Source organism: Lactuca sativa, chromosome 6 (assembly GCF_002870075.4).
Source record: "Lactuca sativa cultivar Salinas chromosome 6, Lsat_Salinas_v11, whole genome shotgun sequence".
NCBI lineage: Eukaryota > Viridiplantae > Streptophyta > Magnoliopsida > Asterales > Asteraceae > Lactuca > Lactuca sativa.
Window position 1 is genome coordinate 114029930 of NC_056628.2, and position 22938 is coordinate 114052867.

A 22938-nucleotide genomic window follows, 5' to 3' on the forward strand; every position below is an offset into this window, starting at 1 on the left:
AATATATTATTTATAGATTTACTAATTTTCAAATTAAATTTGGATTCAATGTCTCATACTAGAAAATAAAATATCATATACAAAAAATACAATCCCTTACATAAAATTTAATTTCATACAAATAATCGTTCCATGGAAAGATAAAACAAATCAATAGAAGTATTTACAAACTAATAGTTCTAATAACCTAATGTTTGCCTCACTGTAAACAAGATTTATAGCAAATTTTTTCTTTGCAATGTTATTTGAAACTGGAGCCTTGAGATTTATAGAAACTTTTTTCTTTGCAATGTTATTTGAAACTGGAGCCTTGGGAGCAGTTCAAACATAGCTAAATCCTAATCCTCTACCGGATGGATCACCAACACCATTAATCTCCAATCTTTCAATGTTTCCTCTATCCCGAAGAAAAATATTTAAGACTTCAAACTAATAAATCATATCCAGTTAAGTATTAAGTCCCTGTTTGTTTTTTTTACCTGATTGTACAACAAAGTTGCTGCTTAAATTCCAGGGAGTTATTTGTAGTTCTCTCTCGATGTGAGAAGCAGCAGCTAAAGCTATTGCTTTAGTAGGGAGTTGATTCATTGCAGAGGAGAAACCACATGGATGAGTCATGCTAATTCCTAGAAGTTCCAGTCTGTACATTACAGCTAGCATGCTTTCAAAAGCACACACCTAACACACAAAAAAATAAGCTAAAAGAAAAAGAAGATAAAGATAAATATTAAAGAAAAGTGAAAACATACATTTTCTAGTGTCACCATTCTTCTAAGCTCCTCCTCTAATGGAATACGAAAATTTCGCTTCATCACCCATGAACCCCTCTGGTGATTGGTTCCATAAATATAAAACAAATTGTTAATATTTTGGTATTATGGGTAAAAAGTAAAGTAAAGAGTAAAATTTCACTTGAATCAAATTATCAAGTTAATATGTTACAACTTAATTAACAGCCTTAATCAAATATATAGTTATCTGGTTCTTTAGTTATAATGATTATTGTAGAAATAAAAAGTGATAATAATTACTTTGAAATCGCACATCCAAACACCCTATCGCTAGTTCAACTAGTTCAGGTGACTGGATTTAATCATAACACTTATATGCCATATAGTTAGAATCTAATTATTGGGTATTTTCGGGTATATCAATGGAAAATGAGGAAAAAACAAACTTTGTCAGTGATAACAAAAAAAACACCATAAAATTTAATTATAACTAGGGAAGGATCTCGTGTTGCTGTGGTTACAAAATGGACAGTTTTTTCTTATTAGGACATTGTAGTTTGAAAATCCCAATTAATTACATATAAAGATCACACAAAGAGTTCAAGGTTGCACACCTTCAAGCAGTTTCTCATATACATATCTGCCTTTCAAATCTTCCACCTGTTCCACAATATATTCATCAAATTCAGATGATATATCCATCTTTATTATACTATAAAATACTAAAAGATAAAATTCAAAATAAAGAAACAAAATTTACAAAAAAGTTGTTTCAACTCACCACAAGAAGCTTACACTTGTTGTTCCACCCTCTCTGAAGTGTCATCTTACCTACTCTCAAACCTAACACCTAAACCAACACATTACATATCATCATATTCTTCACCTACACAATTCAAAAAACTCAAATATTAAATAACAAAATAGAAAAATATAAAAAAGGAAACAAACATTCCCCATAAATTCCAAAAGTTCATTGTTAGCTTCCCCACATGCTGCAGGTGCAGCCACAGTAACTCTAACATCATCAACATTCACTCCTACCAAAAAATCAGAAACAAAAATAACCTCAAAAACCAAGAACTGAAACCCTTAAAGGAAAGAAAAAAAAAAGGTTTAACCTATTTTTTATAAAATTACATGCGGTAATTACTACATACAATATATTAATTAACTAATAATTTCTACAGTTCAAAAACAGCTAAAAATCAAGAGAAAAAAAGTTGAACTCAAATTCTTCGATATGTTATATATTTACCTCCTAATCCTCCACTACCTGTATCCCAATATCCAGTTGTTGAGTCTTCCAATTTTGGAATCCATTGCCACATATTGCTTGTTCTTCCAACGTTTGATATTTGATTAATTTGTGAAAATAACCTGCAAAAATCAATCCATCATACCATTAAACTTTCAAAGCACGTAATATCAACAACAATTAACTCCAACTAAACCATCAACAATGATCACAGGATAACAAAAAATTGACGAAAACTGTTGAGATGCCCAAAAGAAAATAGCAAAAAACATATATAGTAGACCTTCTTGGTAAATAATCAAGTGACCAAATGATTGAGGGGTTATTAACATTGAATCCAACTGGAAACAGTATTGGCTTTCTTTCAAATGAATTCAAAGTTTTCAATTTTGAGGGTATATGATTCCAATCAAGAAATAGAAAACAAAACTCTGCTTTAATGGTGAAGGCAACTGCTGTCAAGCTGATCTTGCAACTAACCTGGCTGTATCAAAAACCGGTAAAAAATGTTAAATTTAATAATTTCAAGTAAATTGTAAAAAAAAAAAAAAGCAAATAGGACAATATGCTTTATGATTTTTTTAATATAGGCAATGTACTTCGACAGATGATAACAATTTACCTATGTAATATGTCATGATCAAGAACCACCTGTTTTCCCAGAATAGTAATTTTTTAAACATTTACCAAAAGTTGGGGTTTGAATTCGATTAAGAAATTTAAATTCATGAATGAGCTTTAGAATCCAAAAGGCCAACTTTCACCTTCAACACATGAGTGTAGCTGTAACGTTATAGAAATATTATACTAATATGTGAGTGATTCTAATTATATGATACATTCCTTGGTGGATCTTATAATCACGTCCATACCTTGTTAATATGACAAATAAATAGGTTTAGAGAAAAATTTTACAACTCTTTGGATTTATTATAAGCTTCAAAGTATGTCGTTTCCAATATTCCATTATAGAACTGTGGTTCCAATTATTTCGACCTAGGATGCTACAATTTTTAGAATTTAGAATTTGGTAAATTGTTACATCATTATTCTATTTTTGTAAGAATTTCATACAAAAAAACCTTGAATTATATAAATTACAATAGAGCATATTTATAAAGTCTGATTTATGAGACAGAAAAAATCAATACGTTTCAGTTTGATTCACATCAGTTTTGATCAGTATAATACGTACACAAATCAACTATCAAGTTTAGTCAATATGAAGATATTGTTCCTTTAAGTCAAATGTTTAGTGCTCTTTTCGTATATAGATCAATCCTATTGGCAGTTGTTTTTTACTTTAAGTACAAAATTGGCGTAATCTGAAATCGATTTTAATTAATTTAATTTCATTTATGTAGGGTTCTTTCTGTATACAAAAATTAATTTTAAGAAAGGATTATGAGCAATTTATGAATTACTGCAACATAAATTAAAGAAAACCATCACATATAACATTATTTTCGGAAAATTCTAATTCATGTGATGTTTTTCTGCATTTTCATATATAGATTGTTATTTGTCATATAATATTAAAAGCAATTAAAATGATTCATAAAGTTATTGATACTCATGTCATAACTAAAAAGTAAACACTTTTTCACTCTTGAGAATAAAAAAACAACTTATACTCATTTGGACAGAGGGAATAATTTTTTAGAAATTAAAAACATACATATAACAGAGAGATATAGTTTAATATGGGATTGAGGCATAGTATGTTTATATAACATTAAGGAAGTGAAGCTTTTAGTGTGTGTGTGTGTGTGTGTGTGTTTGTGTTTGTTTGTGGCATGACTGTGCCTCATGGTAGTTTGTGAAAGGTGAATAAAAGAAGAGGAAGAAGCACAGAAGAAAGGAAAGTAACATCACCTCAATTTGACTCTGAAGGAATCTTATGTAACCAATAACTTCTAACAGCATAGAAGCTGTGTCAGTCTGCATATATGATAAGAAAACAGATGGGCTCCAAAACTTTAATCATCATCAATGATGATGGTGATTGAAATTGATAACCATATTTAGGGAAAAAGACGATTGCTTTCCCCATCAATGAGAATAAATATCGATGGAATTTGGGGGAGAGAGACACAAGACTAAATCAAACCTGAAGATAGGAGAGAAATCTATTGATGAAGGAAGACGATTGCTTCAACAACCGCCTCCCGGATGTCAAACAACCAGTTTTAAGAGGATAAACAACGAGAGGAGCAACAAGAAGAAGACCAAAAAAGAGTAGAGGCTTCTTGCTAATTACATCTGCCATGAAAAAGCTACTAACAGCTATGAACCTGAAGTCCCCAAGAAGTATGTAAAAGATCAATATCCATGAACCAATTGAACAAAAATAAGGCACAATGACACCAAAAATTGAAATAAGAGTGAAGCATGTCATGTTGAAAGTTGAACTGTTATTGATTTTAATTTATAATCTGGGAGTGTTGAAGTCCAGGAGAGTCATCAAGGTAAGCATTTATACCTTGAATTTTTAAAGACGCACCGAGCCTTATTTTCCCTTGACACTGGTAGCTTCCATTATTGGAATTAGACAGGTTAACTACTTGACGCTCCATCATATGCATGCACTCTGTTGTTTAATCATTTAAAAGATTTAGTGACAAATAGATTCACTAACACTTGAAGAACTAAATCAACTCGTATGTATCACAGGCTCATTATCAGATATAAAAAAAAAGCCAGAACATAAAACATTTAAAATAGGGTAAAGGGTAACAACTTGTATGTAAAGAACTTGAAATATACATAAATCTCGAGGCTTTAAAAAATCATATGTTTGACCATTAAAAAGTCAAATGTGTGTTTGAAAATTGAAATAGTCAACTCACATTCTGCAGATTGTGGTTGACCAAAAGTCAATTGAAATCCCACATCCAGTTGCTGCAAAAGTCCAAATAGATAATCCAACTCCAATAAGCCTAAATGGATTAATGCTGCAAATATAGAAAACATTAAAGATTATTAGCATATGAATAATATAGAAAACATTAAAGATTATTAGAATATGCATCTCATCTGATAATGTAACACATTTCATATATTTGTGTCAACAAACATTGATCAAACAGCCACTAATATAAGATAACATATCACTATATGATAATATGATATGATATGATGTCGAATCACCTTTACCTTTTACCTTTTACTGATTACCATACTAAAACTTAAACACCCCACCCATGCAAACCTGTAAACAGCCGAGTTCACCACCAACGGGTAACCAAATACCGGAAATACCCGTTGTGCCAACACGTAAGGGAAACACAGAGCTGTTAGTAGCTTCATCTTTTGTAGTGCAGCTGTAAACAGCCGAGTTAGTGCACTTGTGTGCTTGGTGACCAAAAAATCGGTCAAGTTAGCAGCATAAGCGATGGTTGAATTCACAGAAAGCATTAGCCACATGAATCTATGCTTTAGCAAATTAGTATTATTTTAAATTTTATTATAATATTATTGTTTTTGAAAAAACAAAAAACCATTTTTTCCTCCAGTCAAGGACATCAACAATAAAACCAACGTTTTGGGTGTAACCCGCAATTATATTTCTCTTGGGCATTTTTGTTAAACACCTTGTGTGCACAGCTTATCACCTCCCTTTTCTAGCCTATTTAGAGTGTCATAGCTTAAAAATAGATTTATAAACAGATTCAAATTCAAGACCATTTGAAACAAGACAATGGAATCAAATCAAGCTTCGATATCTCCAAAACCGATAGATTGAGAGCACTTGGATAAAGTCATAAAGTATATTTTATATTACCAATATTTTCTTTTGATTCTTCATGGGCTTAATCGTTTGATTGCCAAGATGGAATTTTCTTGAAACATTAATTGGTACACCCTTTGGTCTTTCACTCGTCTCCTAATTGGTGCTCAAAAGAAATATTCATCTTGATGCTTAACAAGAAATAAACCCAGATTACACCTCTAGAAGCAAAAATCGCAGCAGCTCCTAGAACACTTACATAGTTATGAATTTATGTGAGAAGTTTATAGATAGGGAGTTCTTACCGATATTTAAGGCTGTTGGTTCAACGACTACATGTATATTCAAGGTGGAATGAACTGGAGATCGAGAATCAGAGCATGAGAACCTGGATCGCTTGTGCCCTGATCTTGGATTTCACAACCTGTCGAGGGAGAGTATATACCTCCACCAAACTCCAATATTAAAGAAAAAATGTAACTCCTTAGTCCTGAATCAAAACACAAAAATATGAAAATAAATACAAGAACTCTAGAAATTTGGAAATCATAAGTCTAGAAAATGAGAAATTATAAGTGGGGCATAAAAATTATACCTGGAGTCTTATTATCAATCAATCAGAAATTCATAAATCACCTCTTTACTCTTATGACTCTTTAGATTGCAGTCCTAGAAATCAGGAATTGGAGAATCGATCCACAACCAATTCCATATCTAGAAATCAGGAAATAAAGAAATTAAAGAAAATAGAAATCAGATTATGAGGGAGTGAGTGATGAGTGAGGTCTGATGAGTTTAGATAGCAGAGACATTAGCAAAGTCATAAAAATAAGGATAGGGAGGTGTATTTAGAAATCGGGAGATGAGAGAGGAGAGTTTAGGAAAATTATTGTTCTTCTTATGTTCTTAACATAAACAGTACACATGGAGAGAGTATATAGTTATTACCTATCGACATAAGTGCCTCTTGACAAACCGATGATTGGAAAAACCAATCGACTCATCGTCTTCTTCAACTTTACCTTTCGTCTTTCTAGCAACATGAAAGATGACAACCCGACTCCTAATCACAGTCTTGAACGGCGGAACTCTGTGGTGAAACTGATAGCAACTTGAAACGAGATTCAAGTAAGTCAAATTCAAGATTCATGAAATTCTAGGGCACACGAGGCTACATGCCGCCTGAATTTCAGTCTATCGGAGTTCCGACACATAAGTCCGACTTGTACGCTTTTCGAGTTGTACTTCTGGAGATATTGTAAGGCGAAGAAGGCAAGTGAGGAAGGAAGGAAGGAGCGTCAATAACTAGGGCAAGCCGACAGTCACTCTCTGGAGGGGGAAAGAAGGAGCATCGTAATTAGGGCAAGAGGGAAACTGAGAACAAAAGTGGAGGATAAAAAAGAAGCGGGTTCTCAAAATTTTTGGGATTTCATTTTCCCCAACTCTACTAAACGCGCCTTTTCATTAAATTTATAAAGCGACACTTCTAGAGGACGCCCACTTAAGACACTTCTAGAGGACGCCCACTTAAGATACAACGCCCTCCGTGTTTTTAATCTTTTTTTTCTTATTACGCTAATTTAAGGGCACGCAATAATGCGTGTCCCCTATCCTTAAATTTTTTGAAGAGATGACATTTTTTTAATGTCACTCTCTTTTGCGTAACATAAATCAACGAGTGTCGTGGTTTGCGCTTCGTAAAAGGGTCTTTTTCTTGTGGTGCGGTTGACCGATGGCTGCAAGTTGATCACAAATTGAGTTAAACTTTCAACCATAATTAGAGACAGAAGAGGAACCTTCTTGCACTTGGTGAAGAGAGTCCTTAAGATTTTGCATAGGTTCAACAAAAACATGACAGTATGCGGCTTTAGGTGTGACCCAAACATATCGAGCAGTACATAGGCTGAGAATTTCATCCATGATGTATTCTGTGGGGGAGGCTTGAAGGATAATAATGGCCTTATGATCAACTTCTTCCCAGGAAGCAAAAGTGGGATTCGGGGAAGTTTTGTCTTCAACCATAATTGTCTCGGGAAGAGGAATAGAGGAACCATTAATATGAGTGATTTAGTTTTGATATTTGAGAAGGGGAGTAATCTGGTACTTCCATAGTGGTAGTTTGAAGAGGATAACTTGATGGTTAGCATATGAAGAATGGTTTTAAGAGAAAGAGTACCATCTTGGAGGAGCTTCATGATGCCATTATCGAGAAGAAGTAGTGTTGGCTATAAGAATTGATTAGGAAGAGATCAACAATTGGCTGATACCATATAAGAATATATTTTATCAAGCTCCAACAATCTTGGAGTGGTGTATATTCTATTATATATAATCAATACAAGAGTACATGATAAGATATATTTAAAATACAACAAGATCCTATAAATTAGGAGAAGATAAAGTTATTTATGGTTTGGCCATCTTATCATTAATAAAAGATATACTAATATCCTTTTGATTTTCAAATGCTTTCAATGATATACATGTACAAAATCAATAATAACAGAAAGTAGTCGGTCTGAAACTATCACATTTCTAATAAATGGTTTACAAATACAAAGTCCATAACAGAAAAAAGAAATAGTATTACTATTAAAACTATTCGACAGGATCAGAAGGCAAATTAATCTCCATTTTAGATTTCTCATCCACGTCGACAATCACATGGTCATCAAAGTCTTTAAAGCAAGCAATCCTCCCTAATTCCTCCACTTCTTCAATCACAAGATCAAGTTTTGCCACCGCCTCCACCAACAATGCTACAAATGCTGCAAATGGCAACGCCTCTGAGAACTCTAAACTCGTGATTGCAATCTTGCTCAATGTCGGCCTCAAGAACCTCCCCTCCACTTCCAACTGCTTGGAAACTCTTTTTGATTTCCACTCATATAATGCTGATGATTCGGTTTTTACACTTGATAACTGCTTTTCAGGCTTTAATCGTGTTGTTTCTGCCACTAGGGCTAGCATGTTTGCGGTATTGTTAGGGCCGTTCGGCCCAAGAAAGAGTCGCGGTTGTGATTTTAGGGCTGTGTCTAGGTCTTGTAGGGCTTGGTGGAGGTGATCGGAGAGTACTTCTGGTGAACATTGGCGACGGTTTCGTATGCTATCTGCTAGTTCCATTAGGGCTTTGGATACTTCAGTTGCTAGGCGAGTGCATGGATCTTTAAACAACAATCGAACGGATTTTGGTGTCTGAAAATGCCAAAATGGAAGGATCAAATTTTATTCAATAACTAATTGGTAAATTAGCAATAGCTTTGGTTTGATAAAGTGTTTGTGCATAAATGATGTTGAAATTATTTTCTACTTTCAGGAAAATGGTTCATATTTTGTGTAACGATAGGAAATAAAATGAGGTCGTATTTGTGAAATATTAGCACTTAATGGAAAAAATGATATATTTTACTTTAATAGAAAACATTCATACATAATGTAATACCATAAAATAAATGGCTTGCTAATTGCATCATTACATAAAAAGATAAGACGATCATTTATTTTAGATAACTTATTCATTTTAAAAGAAAGCATCTTTGTACATACAACACTCTTGTTTAAGACATGTATTATTAATCTATTAAGCACTTTATCCATACAACATTTAATAAGCTAAAATTTTATATGGGCAAAAGATACCTGAATTTCAGTTCGTAAACATCCATGAAGAGCAACGACCGTATATCCAAAATGTCGAAGAACTGCTCCGAGTTTAACGTATTGTTGCCAGGGGATTGGATCACAATGCCATGAGTGTCGTGGCTCCCAACTCGTATGTAAAGCCTGTAAGTTATATCAACTTTATTGAATGTAACTCCAAATGATTGTTTTCTGATATGTTACAAGAACCCATTAATTATAATATGCATCTAAAACAACAAAAAAGTATTGTACCAGGGTTTCGTCTGTGGACTTTGAGTCTAGAACTGCCTTGTAGTTCTCGTAAATAGGATCTTCCATTGAGTTATCTTTCCCCATGTTTGTTTCTCTATCGCTAAAGTATTCATTGACACAAGCTGTAATTTTTTAAAATCCCACATAAATACATTTTAAAAGTTACTTTTTCCTTCAACATAAAAAATCATATATGTTATATCTTATACTATATTATAAAGCATATTAGTCATATCTTGAATTTTAAGAGGTATAAGTTACAAAGTTTTTTGTATAAATCAATTATACATAAATAAATCATTAATATTTACTAAAAGTTTGAAACCTTGAATTAAGGAAATTTATTAAAAAGTTTAATTTGAAGCAAAATGACAATTTTAAAATGTTAAATTCCTATATATGAATTAGTTTATATTTCTTAAATTTGACACCGATGTTAATTAATTTACATCAAATGTATGAATAGATAACACAGAGTCAAGATCAAATAAGAAGGAAACTTTTGATAGGAAGGTAAGAAGTTTTTTTTCTACATATTTGTTTTGCGAACAAACAAAATGAATCATTAGATGATTCATTTTTAAGATGATTCACAAAAAAAATTCTCAAAAAACATCTCGATTATTCATTTATACAATGATTTTGTTGTTATTCACTAAAATTGTCGTAAAAATAAATTTTTTCTTAATTTACTTAAAAATGAATCATAAAGATGTTTTTTTGAGAATTTTTTCTTGTGAATCATCTTACAAATGAATCATCTAGTGATTCATTTATTTTGTTCGTCAAAAAAATATGTAGAAAAAAAACTTCTTACCTTCCTAAAAAAAAAAAATTCTTACCGGATTTATAACCAGATAACACAAATATAAGGTCTAAACATAAATATTTTATTTAAAAGTGATAATTTTTATACATAATAACTAATAATAAAATATAATAATTATATCCTCGTAAAAAAATTATTCACCAAAAGTGTTGTTTATCGTCGCCGTTTTGCAGGCACGCATCTAGTGTATATATATATATATATATATATATATATATATATATATATATATATATATATATATATATATATATATATATATATATATATATATATATATATATATATATATATATATATATATATATGTTATTTGTAAAACAAAAAACCCCAAAAATCATAAAAATGCATAAAAAAATACCTAGACATTACAACACTTTTTTTTAAAAATTTTTTATCAAAAAATCACAGCCATTTTGACTATTTTACTGAAAAAAAAAATAAAAAAAACTTTTTTTTTTTTTTTTTTGTAAAGAAAGAAAATTTTTGAAAAAAAATTTCAGCGACTTTATATTAAAGATGGGGAATATGGATTTTGTAAAGTATTCAGTTTAGCTTATTGAATTCTAAAAATTTAAATTATTTTTGAAACACAGCCCCAAACACCCGATAATGTTTTATAAAATTGTTCATATTTTTTTATGATTACCTTTTAAATTGCAAAAACTATTGAAACACGATATTTCAAGAATCGTAATTGCTTACCTTCAATTGATTTTGCCAAACCTTCAATTTTCGATACTGAAAAATTATGAAGATTTTCTCCTGACCAGTTCGGGAAGATAAAAAGGCTCATGACAATGCAAACCCCCGATCCAATAGCCATGGTGTAGAGTCGCTCACGAGCTATCTTTAGCACGTCTTCAACACGATAACTTGAAATAGTAATTAAATTAAATGTCAAGAGGAATATAATGACACCGTAGTCATAATTTTTTTTTACTGTTGGAAAAAACCTCAAATACGTACTCATAGCTCCTGCAAACACAAATTGATGTAAAATGTAAACATAATAGGATTAAATGCAAAAAATAGCAACATACTTTTATGATTTGTTAAAGAAAATTTAATTTAAAGTATATTGATATAATATTTTTTTTAAATACAATATTATAGTTATGTAGATTTTCAAAGTATAGTGTTTCAATAAAAAAAATTGAAAATATAAATGATAACATAAAAAGTATTATAATTCAGAAACAAATAGAAGTATGATTGTTGTTTTTTTACATTTACACCAAAATAAATAAACAGCTAGCTAGTGCAATATTTACCTATCAAAAAGACCAAAGCTCCAATGAAAATGGCACAAAAAACTTTCCCAGTTTCTCTAGCGATATACTCGAATAAGAAAGCCAATGATCCTGCCAACAGTGTTCCAAGACCTCTATTCAATCCTTTGCATAACGTTGCCCCTTTCAATAAATAAAAAAATAAATATTATTAATTAATTTACAGCTTCATATATAAACCATTAAATATAATAATAGTCTATCAATTATTGATGCATGAAACCAATTGTAACTAAGTACTATATATAAAAACTTAATAAATTACCTGCAGTGAACTCAAGCACAACCACAACAGTCATGACAGCCCAAATGGCGTTCTGCCCGATCCCATTGAACAAAGGCTCTAAAAGATATAGCAAAGAAACCAAAGTGAGTGATAATCCAACTTTTACTGAATGAATTGCCCTTCGTGGATCATCTCGACCCACTTTCAAAATTTTCTGACATGTCAACCCTAAAAACTTCTTTGTCGTCTCCATGTAAACTCCTACTCGATTCTTCAGAACGTCTGTAGCAGAGTACATACTGGAAACAGAAGAAGCAGCAACATCGATGGAACACATATTGAAAACTCTTAATAGAAAGAATAAGATCAAACACTTTTGGTTTGTAGAGAAAGGTGTCAAAAACTTTTCAAGTTGTATTAATGCCACCTTTAGCTATATATATGCGACTTGTTTAAATTTATAGGTGTATGTGGGTGGTTAAAAAGCTACTTGGTTAAATTTAATAGGTGTACTGTATGTGCCTATTATGCATATATACGTATAGAAAAGGATTTTTGGACAATAAATTTATATAGTTATAATATTCGGACATAGTATAAAACCTAATTTTTCGTAGTGGTCCGGTTAATATTTAGATTTTTTTACGATTTTTGAAAATTTAATAGGTAATAATGTTTTTTTCCAGATATGAGATTAAGCCCAAACAAGCTGTATCATTACTTATTTTAAATCTAGAAATAATGTGCAAGAGTATGACCAGTAAAAAGTTGAATGATTTAACCGAATAAAAGTATGTTGCGATAATTTAATCGGATAAAAGCCTGCTGTGAGTTTATGTATTAGTTTTATAAATGTCTAACGTTTTATTAATGCAATTTATAACATGTTATAAAATTTAGTTAACAATAGTAAAGATAAGTAACGTTTACAAAATAAAGAAAAAAAAAATTAACGTATTAGAAATATTTCCTTAAGTATAAATTTTTTGTTTGGAAAAGTTATTTTTAGAGAACATATCCTATAACGCTTAAAATAACTTTTCTTAATTAGTTATTAGTTCATAATACTCTATCTCCATTTAAAAAAAACATTTAAATGTTGTATTTGGTTTGTCACTCTTTGTACGATGATATTTAAATTAATAGAAACTTCATTGATTAAAAAAAATGATGATAGATTTTTATATGCGAAGTTTATAAAAACTAAATACATTTATAATTTATAAAGTTTAATGTGTTTATAACATTTTATTTTTATATAATTTGATTATTTAATTTTTATAATTTGTTGAATTTACAAATTAAGCTCAATAAACTGCCACTTCAAAACCATATTAGGAACATGGCCTCATTTTCTTGCATTCAAACAATTGAATAAACGTTTAAGCACAACCACAACACTCTAAGAATTGTTCTTTATTATATACTAATATTATTGAAATAGAACAGTTCCAGGTAATAAATGGCAGCGCGTGGTGATGTAAATTGTTACATAGAGAAAAAGTTTGATAGCCGGTTTGGTGTCACATGTTGTCCATTTAAAGGTGACGTACATATTAAAGAAGTCAACTTCTATTTGAAATCATATTGAAAAGGAAAGATAGTCACAAGGGCAGGTAAAATCTTTCCTAAGTTTAAAAGTTGGTTTCCAAATTAATAATTGTTGGACGTAATTATGGAGTCATTTATCGTTTATAAAAAAAAAAAAAAAAAAAAAAAAAAAAAAAAAAAAAAAGAGGTTTAAGCCGAACGGTGTAAGAGCACGGCATTCTAAAGTGATGGTGACTTAGGGTTTACACCGTACCAATAACACAACACTTTGGTGTGTTGCAGTGATAATGTTGTGGTTTGTGGAAGGGTAGAGGGTCTTTCTCTTCTTTTTTTCAATCTACAAAAAATTTAAAGACTAATATATATATATATATATATATATATATATATATATATATATATATATATATATATATATATATATATATATATATATATATATATATATATATATATATATATATATATACTAATAAAAAAGTAACTTTTTTGTCATGTGTCATTATATTAGACATTTTAATTAATATGTTGCCACTTGTCAATTTATTAGTTTTCCATTTTAAATTTATTGGATCTCCTCATTAATGTGATTCTATTTTAAATTTTAAATGTTAAATTATTGTTTTCATTAATTCACAAATAAAAAATATCTAATATATATTAAAAATTAATTTTATATATTTATTTGAATCAATGATTATAATTTCACATAACTAATAAAAATATCTCTTAAATTAATAATTTATTTAAAATAATTTATTAATAATTTTGAGTTTTTACAATAAAAGTTTGATTAATTTTATAATTGTGGTTCCCACGGGTTATAAACTAGTATATATATATATATATATATATATATATATATATATATATATATATATATATATATATATATATATATATATATATACTAGGAAACTTATTAAGGTCGTGATAATCATGACCCTAGCGAATTGATCAACAAGTTACTTTTACATTATTTTAGGTAAAAATACGTTTTTAACGACATTGAGTGGTATATCTTATTGTGCAAATGGCAATAAATATTCTTAAATATTCCATGGATGTTGTTACTGCAAAGTTCCAGAGTCCGAAGGAACAATATGAAGATTATGTTAAAAGTATAAGACGTAGTGAAAAAAAATGAAAAAAAATTTATTTTCATAATGGGGGTGTTTGGGATTGCTTTTAAAAAAATATTGTCTTAAAGCACAAGTTAACTAAAGGCTCAAAACTCACCCTTGAATATCAATTAAAAGTTATAATTGAAGTACATTGCTATTTCTTGCATATTGGAATACAAAATAACAAAGTTGTTGTATTAGAGCTATATTGGAATTAATGTCGACATCCTCTAGTTTACTCATATAAAGTTCATCACTATTAAAAGACTCAAAACTCACTCTTGATAATATACCATCTGACATTTTCATCCTGATTGGTGTACTTTATTTTCTTTCAACATTAAAACTCTCTTTGATGTTTTCTTGAGTGCATCTTAAGTAAGTGTTGTATGTTTATATATCAAAATTTGTAATCTTGATTCATTTATATTTTGATAACCCACAAAATTTTAGGTATTGTCAAATGTTGATTCGCCAAGCAATGTATGATGGCATCCCCTGTGTATTTTGTTATCACTAATGCAAGTCCTACACAATGATGAAACAACATAAGTTAAATGTAAAAATGACAGCATACTTTCATTTATTAGTTTATTAAAACATCCTATCGTTCTTTCATTCTTTTGGAACATTGTAATTTCAATTTTTTTTTCTTATTAAAGGGCAGTTTGGGAATTTTACGTTTTCTCTTTTTGGTTTCTATTTGAATCTTTATGAAGGACTATCCTCGTTCTCTCCATCTTATTTTTATTTTTGTCACTTTTATCATATTGATTCCTACACAATTATATTAATTTAGTGTTTAGCATAACTACCATATTCTTCGATAGTTCTTATTTTAAATGATTTGATTTTCTTTAATTTTGTCATTCCACATATTTTTTATTTTCTATTTGTACGATGATCAATTTTTAGCGACCTATTACTATTTCATTTACGTTTCATATTGTTTTGACTTTGACAAATAATACAGTTTTTCTATCTACACACAAATGTAAAGTATATAAATGTAATAATAGAATTACCATACATACATATCCAATGACAATTTTGTTATAAAATAAAAGTAAATATAATTTTATTAAAAAAAATGAATCCGATCTTGTAAAAAAGTAATCAAAAAGTTAGTTGCATTTTTTAATGTAGATATTTTTCTTAATAGTATAAGATGTTGGTTATTTTAATAACCAAAACGTAAAATGCGGAAGTATAATTTGAAGATCTTTAATCTCGAATCTGATTAAAAGAAAACTTAGACATGAAAGAATGATTGCATACCTGATTTCATTATGATCTTTGGATGTGAAGAACTACGATTGGGTTTTTCCAGTTGATCTCAAGAGCTCTCTCTAAGATCCCTTAGCAAACCCTAATGAATTTACATGTGTATTTTCATGTGTCTTGATTTGCTCCTCATCACATGTATTTATAGATGGATATAAACCCTAATGTGAGAGATGGAAGGGAACTTGAGGATCTTGAGTCAAACCGGGAACTCAACCCACAAGGTAAGTTAATATTCTATAAATTGGTCCATCAACTATTTATATTCTTACCATAATAATTGGATTTAGTAATATATCGTACATATTAAAGAAGTGGTTACATAATTATCCAACAATCTCCCACTGGACCATGAATGTACGTATAACTGTATAAGCGCATTAATGAATGTTATTATAACATTGGTACCCTTAAACAATCGCGTCCACTAATAATAATAGTATAGGATCAAAGCGGCATTCGTTATAATTTACATAACTAAACCTATCAATGGTCACATATACATATATATATATATATATATATATATATATATATATATATATATATATATATATATATATATATATATATATATAACTAACGACATAGGTTAAACATGATGTGTGGTTTTAAAATCTAAATAGATTTCCAACGAGTTCCTCTTTAGATTGAAGTGAGATCAAACTTCAAATAAGTGCAACTAATAATGGAGTTAACCGAATTCTTAATAATATACAAAAAAAAACATAATTGTTCTTAAACAAAACATAAAGGACCATAAAACTCCCACTAAAACCAAATATCACACCAACGTGTGCAGTATGCTTAGGAAAGACCTAAGGAGGCAATCCCTTTATGAGCGGATCTGTTTTCATGGAGTTTATTCATATGTGCTATGTATATTTCCATTTTGCACTATTGTGTTAACAGAATGAAACTTGATGTCAATATGCTTTGCTTAATAGAAATTCTGTTGTTGGAATATAATATTGCTGACTTATTATCACAACTTTAGTGGTATTTCAATACCAATAATGTGTAGCCTCATGACAAATTTCCGCACCATATTTCATGCTACAAATTATGATGTCATTATGAAAGAAGGTACTGACGTCTATTCCATGAAATTGCTCATCATGCAAAAATTTAAAAATATCCTGATGGATCAGTAACTATTTTGGCATCTAATAAAATCATATTCATAATAAAAATGATCTCCAAAACATCTGATTTTCTATAGTTGAGCAGATATCCTTTTGTTATATATAGATATCTGATATCTCAAAATCCATGTGGCTGCTTTGTTATGATCCAAACTTGGGTTGTGTAGATATCTGCCCAAAACCAAAAAAAAAAAATTACTCCTACATAATTTGTGATACACAAAATCATCTATTGTATTTACCTCAAAACCAAAACATATAATAAATTGATGAAAAATATGGTACCACGTATAGGATATCCAAACTTGAGGTTGTTGAGTTTGTGTATTCAGAATAGGAGATTGAATAACACTGTCGATCACTAATTCATAATCTGCATACTATCGAAAGGAATAACAGGAGTCAAGATTGATTCCTCCTTAAAGACAATGTTTTAACCTTGTTTCTCCCCAAACTCAACATCCTTAAAAAATGTTGCTCTATCCAAAATGCAAGGTCAATGTTCATGCAATCGAGAACTAACATAATGCCCTCATTCCATTCCTTAAATTTAATCTCATTGATTACATGAATCATAAATATGATCAATGTTAGCAGATATAATACCATAATTCAAACATGAGCAAATCTATTTTTATGCTCATTAATCCATAAACCGTAATCAATAAATTTAATTTATGACATATTTAAAAGGTATCAACACAACATTAATATCAAGTCTTTAGACTGTAATACTAACTTGCAAGAGATATCCTTGTTTTAGAGATACACATTGACAATAAATCATGTCAATTAACAAGCCACTCGTTGGATTGACTTATTAATCACATGGAACCCAAAACATCATCACATGTTTATCGCCACATATATGTTTATTCGGCCAAATATCAGTCTACCTTTGGGTCGATTAATACCCGCATTAATAACAAATAAACTATAAAATTTGATAATAAGAATTGACAATAGATCATGTCAATTAATAAGCCCCTCTTTGGATTAACTTATTAATGACATATAACCTAAAAATTGTCATCAAACATGTGTTTATCCGACCAAATATTAACCTACCTTGGGGTCGATTAATATCCGTATTAATAAACATAAACCATAAAATTTAAGTTCTTTGTAAATTAATTTTCTCAAATAAGATCACTTTGGTGATATATTGTGTCCATTAATTTACCCTTAAACTAAATAACATGTCATATCTTTAATTTATTGATAACCAAAAATAAAAGACAAGCATACATGAAATGGTGTCAAAATAATATAACAAAAAATGTTACCAAATAATTTTCTTAAATGCCTGAAAATCTATAATAATGTAATCCCCATATAATTGTATGTTCTAAAAAAAATTTCCTTATGAAATCTCGAAAATATATGCAATAAAAAAAAAAATGGATTCCATAACTCCTTCAAATGTCAAACATTTTTAAATGCACTTTATGAATTCACGAATAAAATAAAATAAAAATCATAAAGTCTATTTGATAAATTCCTTAGATAAACCAATAATAAAATCTAGGGTAAATGGCACAAAAAACACTCTGTTTACACAACAATTCGATTTTGACACCGTGTTTTTCTTTGTGTCAATTTTGACACTGTGTTATTAATTTTTTACTAAATGTAACCATATGACTGGTTGCCTTCAAGTAAACCGGTTTGAATTTTGTTGAGTGGGCCATTTGCTTATGTGGCATACACGTAAGATCCTACATGGCAGTTGAGCCTTTATATATGATTCCTAACGTCTTCAACCCTTTAGAACCTAGATCGATCTTCTCTCTCTCTCAAGCATTTCATCAAACAACTTATATGCATCATAAACTTATGCTGGAATATGGCATTTATGTATGGGTTTCATCACCCAAACAACTTTTTATAACATCCAACCTCAAATAAAAAATCCCTACCATCCACCACCATATCTCCATATACACGATTTTCTAACAGTCGCTTAAATTTATAGTTCCATTACCAAAAGGAGTAAGAAAAAACATAACCATATTCATGTTATTGCTGCCAGGAAGTCAGCTTGCCCGCGGCGTTAGCAACCCTGAATTGAATGTTTTTTGTCAAAAACATGGAATCGACTTTCCAACAGGGATGATGATGGATTTTCAGAAGCTTATATGCAAAACTAAACAATAATTTAGTTCTTTGAAATTAAAGAATACAGAGAGACGTACTTGAGATATAACAATTCAGAATTACCCTCTAAGTCCAGAAAAGCTTGAAGGCAGGTGTGACGTTTAAGCGGGAGAGGGTGGCGGTAAAGGGAACGACCTTGGAAAAGGAAGAGCAACTGAGCCTGAGGCCGCTAATTGAGACAGTGTGGAGGAGGCAAGCAAATGATGACATATAAGTTAAGAATGGTCGGCAACAGCCTTCGTATTGACTGAGAAGGAGTAGAAAGGAAATAGTGACACGCTTCAGCTTACAAGACAAACCTAACATCTATGAGGCGGTGAAGCTGCTGACACCATAAATGCTAAAAATGGCCGCCAAAAAGCTTTCGTATTGGAGGAAAGAAGCAACTCATCAATGTGGACATAAAAGCAAATCTTTCACATATAGGTAATGATATATATATATATATATATATATATATATATATATATATATATATAGATATAGATATAGATATAGATATATCTTTACTATATTATTAAGCATATTGGGTATTTCTTGAAATTTAAGAGGTACAATTTCTATTAAACGATGTACAATCCTATTATGCTTGTAAATAAGTATACATATTTATGGATGTTTTACGGATGTAACCCCAAATAGAATTAAAAATGCTCTCTATACTCACATTTCAAAACACCCCTAATTTACGGCACAAATATTTCATACCCTCTACAAAACCCTAGGTCATTTGCATTTATGCAGAATTTGACCGCTTCTTCCTCACCATCGTCATCAGTCTCATTGTCATTGAACACCACCATAGCCGCCATCTATCATTGTCTTCCTCTCTACTAACCCTAAGTCGCCACAACCATGACCTTTCTTAACAAATGCAGCCATTTGAAGCAAACATTCACACGCCTATAAAACTTGTATTATGGCTTTATTCAGATTCGCTATCAGCGGTTTTCGGTCTTCATCTCCGGTTACCACTTGCAACCACTTCATTATTTTCTTCTTCTCTCATTCTCTTTAAATCCATTCATGTTTCTTCCTTTATTTCGTCATCCATTTTGTTATTTAAACCATTTTCGTGTCAATTTTGCCCTAAAATCTTCGATTGCAGGTACGTTTCACCACCAAATCCATTTACCACGATACTTACAGTCATGTTCTGCAATTTATTGATCCCCAGGCACGACAATCTACCCTGGAAATGATTCTCTCTCCAATGCAACTATATCATTCAAAAACACCGCCTGGCCATTGTTGTTGATCGAAGAAGGTTATTATTTTTGTCTACCTAAACTAATTCATATTTATTTTGATTAAAACATCTAAATTCAAGGTTTTCATTTTTGATTCTTTAGTTTTTGAAACTAAAAAGGCTACAGGTTACTTCAAGCAAGAACATGAATAGATGATTATGTAAGTTCTTATATCAACTCGTTTGAAATATGTTTTTTAATGATTTAGTAATGTTTATTTTTCATGCTACAAATGGCTTTTTTTGATTAATATTGGTTGTTCTTACATGTAACATCCCCCTCTGGCACGTATCACAATATTGTCCGCTTTGGGCCACTCAGCACGGGGACTTCCCAGGGGGTCACCCATCCTGGTACTACTCCCGCCCGAGCACGCTTAACTGCAGAGTTCTTATGGGATCTGCTGCCCTCACGACTTTAAAACGCGTTGTGATAGCGAAGGTATCCACACCCCTTATAAGGAATGTTTAGTTCTCCTTCCCAGCTGATGTGGGATCAGATCTAACCCACTTTCACCCCCCATTATAGGATTCGACGTCCCCGTCGAACACATCGACCTGTGCCCTAGCTCTGATATCATTTGTAACATCCCCCTCTGGCACGTATCACAATATTGTCCGCTTTGGGCCACTCGGTACGAGGACTTCCCAGGGGGTTACCCATCCTGGTACTACTCCCGCCCGAGCACGCTTAACTGTAGAGTTCTTATGGGATCTGCTGCCCTCACGGCTTTAAAACGCGTTGTGATAGGGAAGGTATCCACACCCCTTATAAGGAATGCTTAGTTCTCCTTCCCAGCCGATGTGGGATCAGATCTAACCTACTTTCACCCCCCCCCCCCATTATAGGGTTCGACGTCCCCGTCGAACACATCGACCCATGCCCTAGCTCTGATACCATTTGTAACATCCCCCTCTGGCACGTATCACAATATTGTCCACTTTGCGCCACTCGGCACGAGGACTTCCCAGGGGGTCACCCATCCTGGTACTACTCCCGCCCGAGCAAGCTTAACTACAGAGTTCTTATGGGATCTGTTGCCCTCACGGCTTTAAAACGTGTTGTGATAGGGAAGGTATCCACACCCCTTATAAGGAATGCTTATTTCTCCTTCCCAGCCGATGTGGGGTGAAAGTGGGTTAGATCTGATCCCACATCGGCTGGGAAGGAGAACTAAACATTCCTTATAAGGGGTGTGGATACATTCCCTATCACAACGCGTTTTAAATCCGTGAGGGCAGTAGATCCCATAAGAACTCTGCAGTTAAGCGTGCTCGGGCGGGAGTAGTACCAGGATGGGTAACCCCCTGGGAAGTCCTCGTGCCGAGTGGCCCAAAGCGGACAATATTGTGATACGTGCCAGAGGGGGATGTTACAAATGGTATCAGAGCTAGGGCACGGGTCGATGTGTTCGACGGGGACGTCGAATCCTATAATGGAGGGTGAAAGTGGGTTAGATCTGATCCAAATCGGCTGGGAAGGAGAACTAAGCATTCCTTATAAGGGGTGCGGATACCTTCCCTATCACAACGCGTTTTAAAGCCGTGAGGGCAGCAGATCCCATAAGAACTCTGCAGTTAAGCATGCTCGGGCGGGAGTAGTACCAGGATGGGTGACCCCCTAGGAAGTCCTCGTGCCGAGTGGCCCAAAGCGGACAATATTGTGATACGTGCCAGAGGGGGATGTTACATTACATCAGGTTTGGAACCCATTGGCTACTGGAGTGGAAATGAAAGAAATCCTTTTTTTGGATTACCAACCGTTGTGTAACATGATATTAATGACACAACTACATTCTTCCATACTTTCTTCTGCTTGGCAACTTGCATAATCAATGTGTCATACTTTTTAGTATATTCTTCCACTTGATTATGATCTGGGTACGATGTGACAGGGTTGAATATAGGTTAACAATGTGATATCTTGCAAAGGGCTGCTGAAGTTGGCTGTTTGATAGTAGGATAATGGTAAGTATGCATTAATAAGAGCTTTTAAAGTTGTAAACCATTTATGCTTTAGATACTTTCTATATGCATTGATACTTGTGATAGTTTCTATGTGTCATAGATTATGTTTAAATGAATATGATGTTTTCTTAATCTTAAATATTTATAGGTTTTGTTGTCTGGTAGCATAAAGAGAAACAATTTTATTAGGGATGGAGATCACATTTAACAAATATGTGAGAACAAAAAGAGATCTCATGTATTTAACCTGATATGGGGTTTTGCATAGAATACATGTTAATCTTTAATTGAATGTGACTAGACAAGCATCCATTTTGACAATAAGGTATTGTCTGTCTACATTATAAGCATATAAGTTGATCAAGCGGAATTAAGCTGAGATGACATAATGAATGTGAGATAAGATTAGTGGCTTACTTAACATGAAGCATTAATATATTAATCAAATAATTTTATTGTTAGATTTGCAAGTTTCATTTTTTTGTTTGATTATTATTTCA

General features: G+C 31.6%; 1 protein-coding gene and 1 pseudogene across 1 annotated transcript; both read right to left on the bottom strand.

Annotated features, from left to right (window-relative positions):
* Positions 1-8141: 8141 nt before the first annotated feature.
* Positions 8142-12395, bottom strand: LOC111893628 (aluminum-activated malate transporter 12). Its single transcript, XM_023889689.3, has 6 exons — positions 12000-12395; positions 11717-11857; positions 11148-11420; positions 9614-9735; positions 9359-9502; positions 8142-8914 (listed from the first exon to the last, which is right to left on the bottom strand). The coding sequence occupies exons 1-6, from the start codon at positions 12295-12297 to the stop codon at positions 8318-8320; spliced, it is 1575 nt and encodes a 524-aa protein (XP_023745457.1). The 5' UTR covers positions 12298-12395; the 3' UTR covers positions 8142-8317.
* A 9022-nt stretch (positions 12396-21417) lies between these two features.
* LOC128126954 (5S ribosomal RNA) lies at positions 21418-21535 on the bottom strand (annotated as a pseudogene).
* Between the last annotated feature and the right edge of the window lie 1403 nt (positions 21536-22938).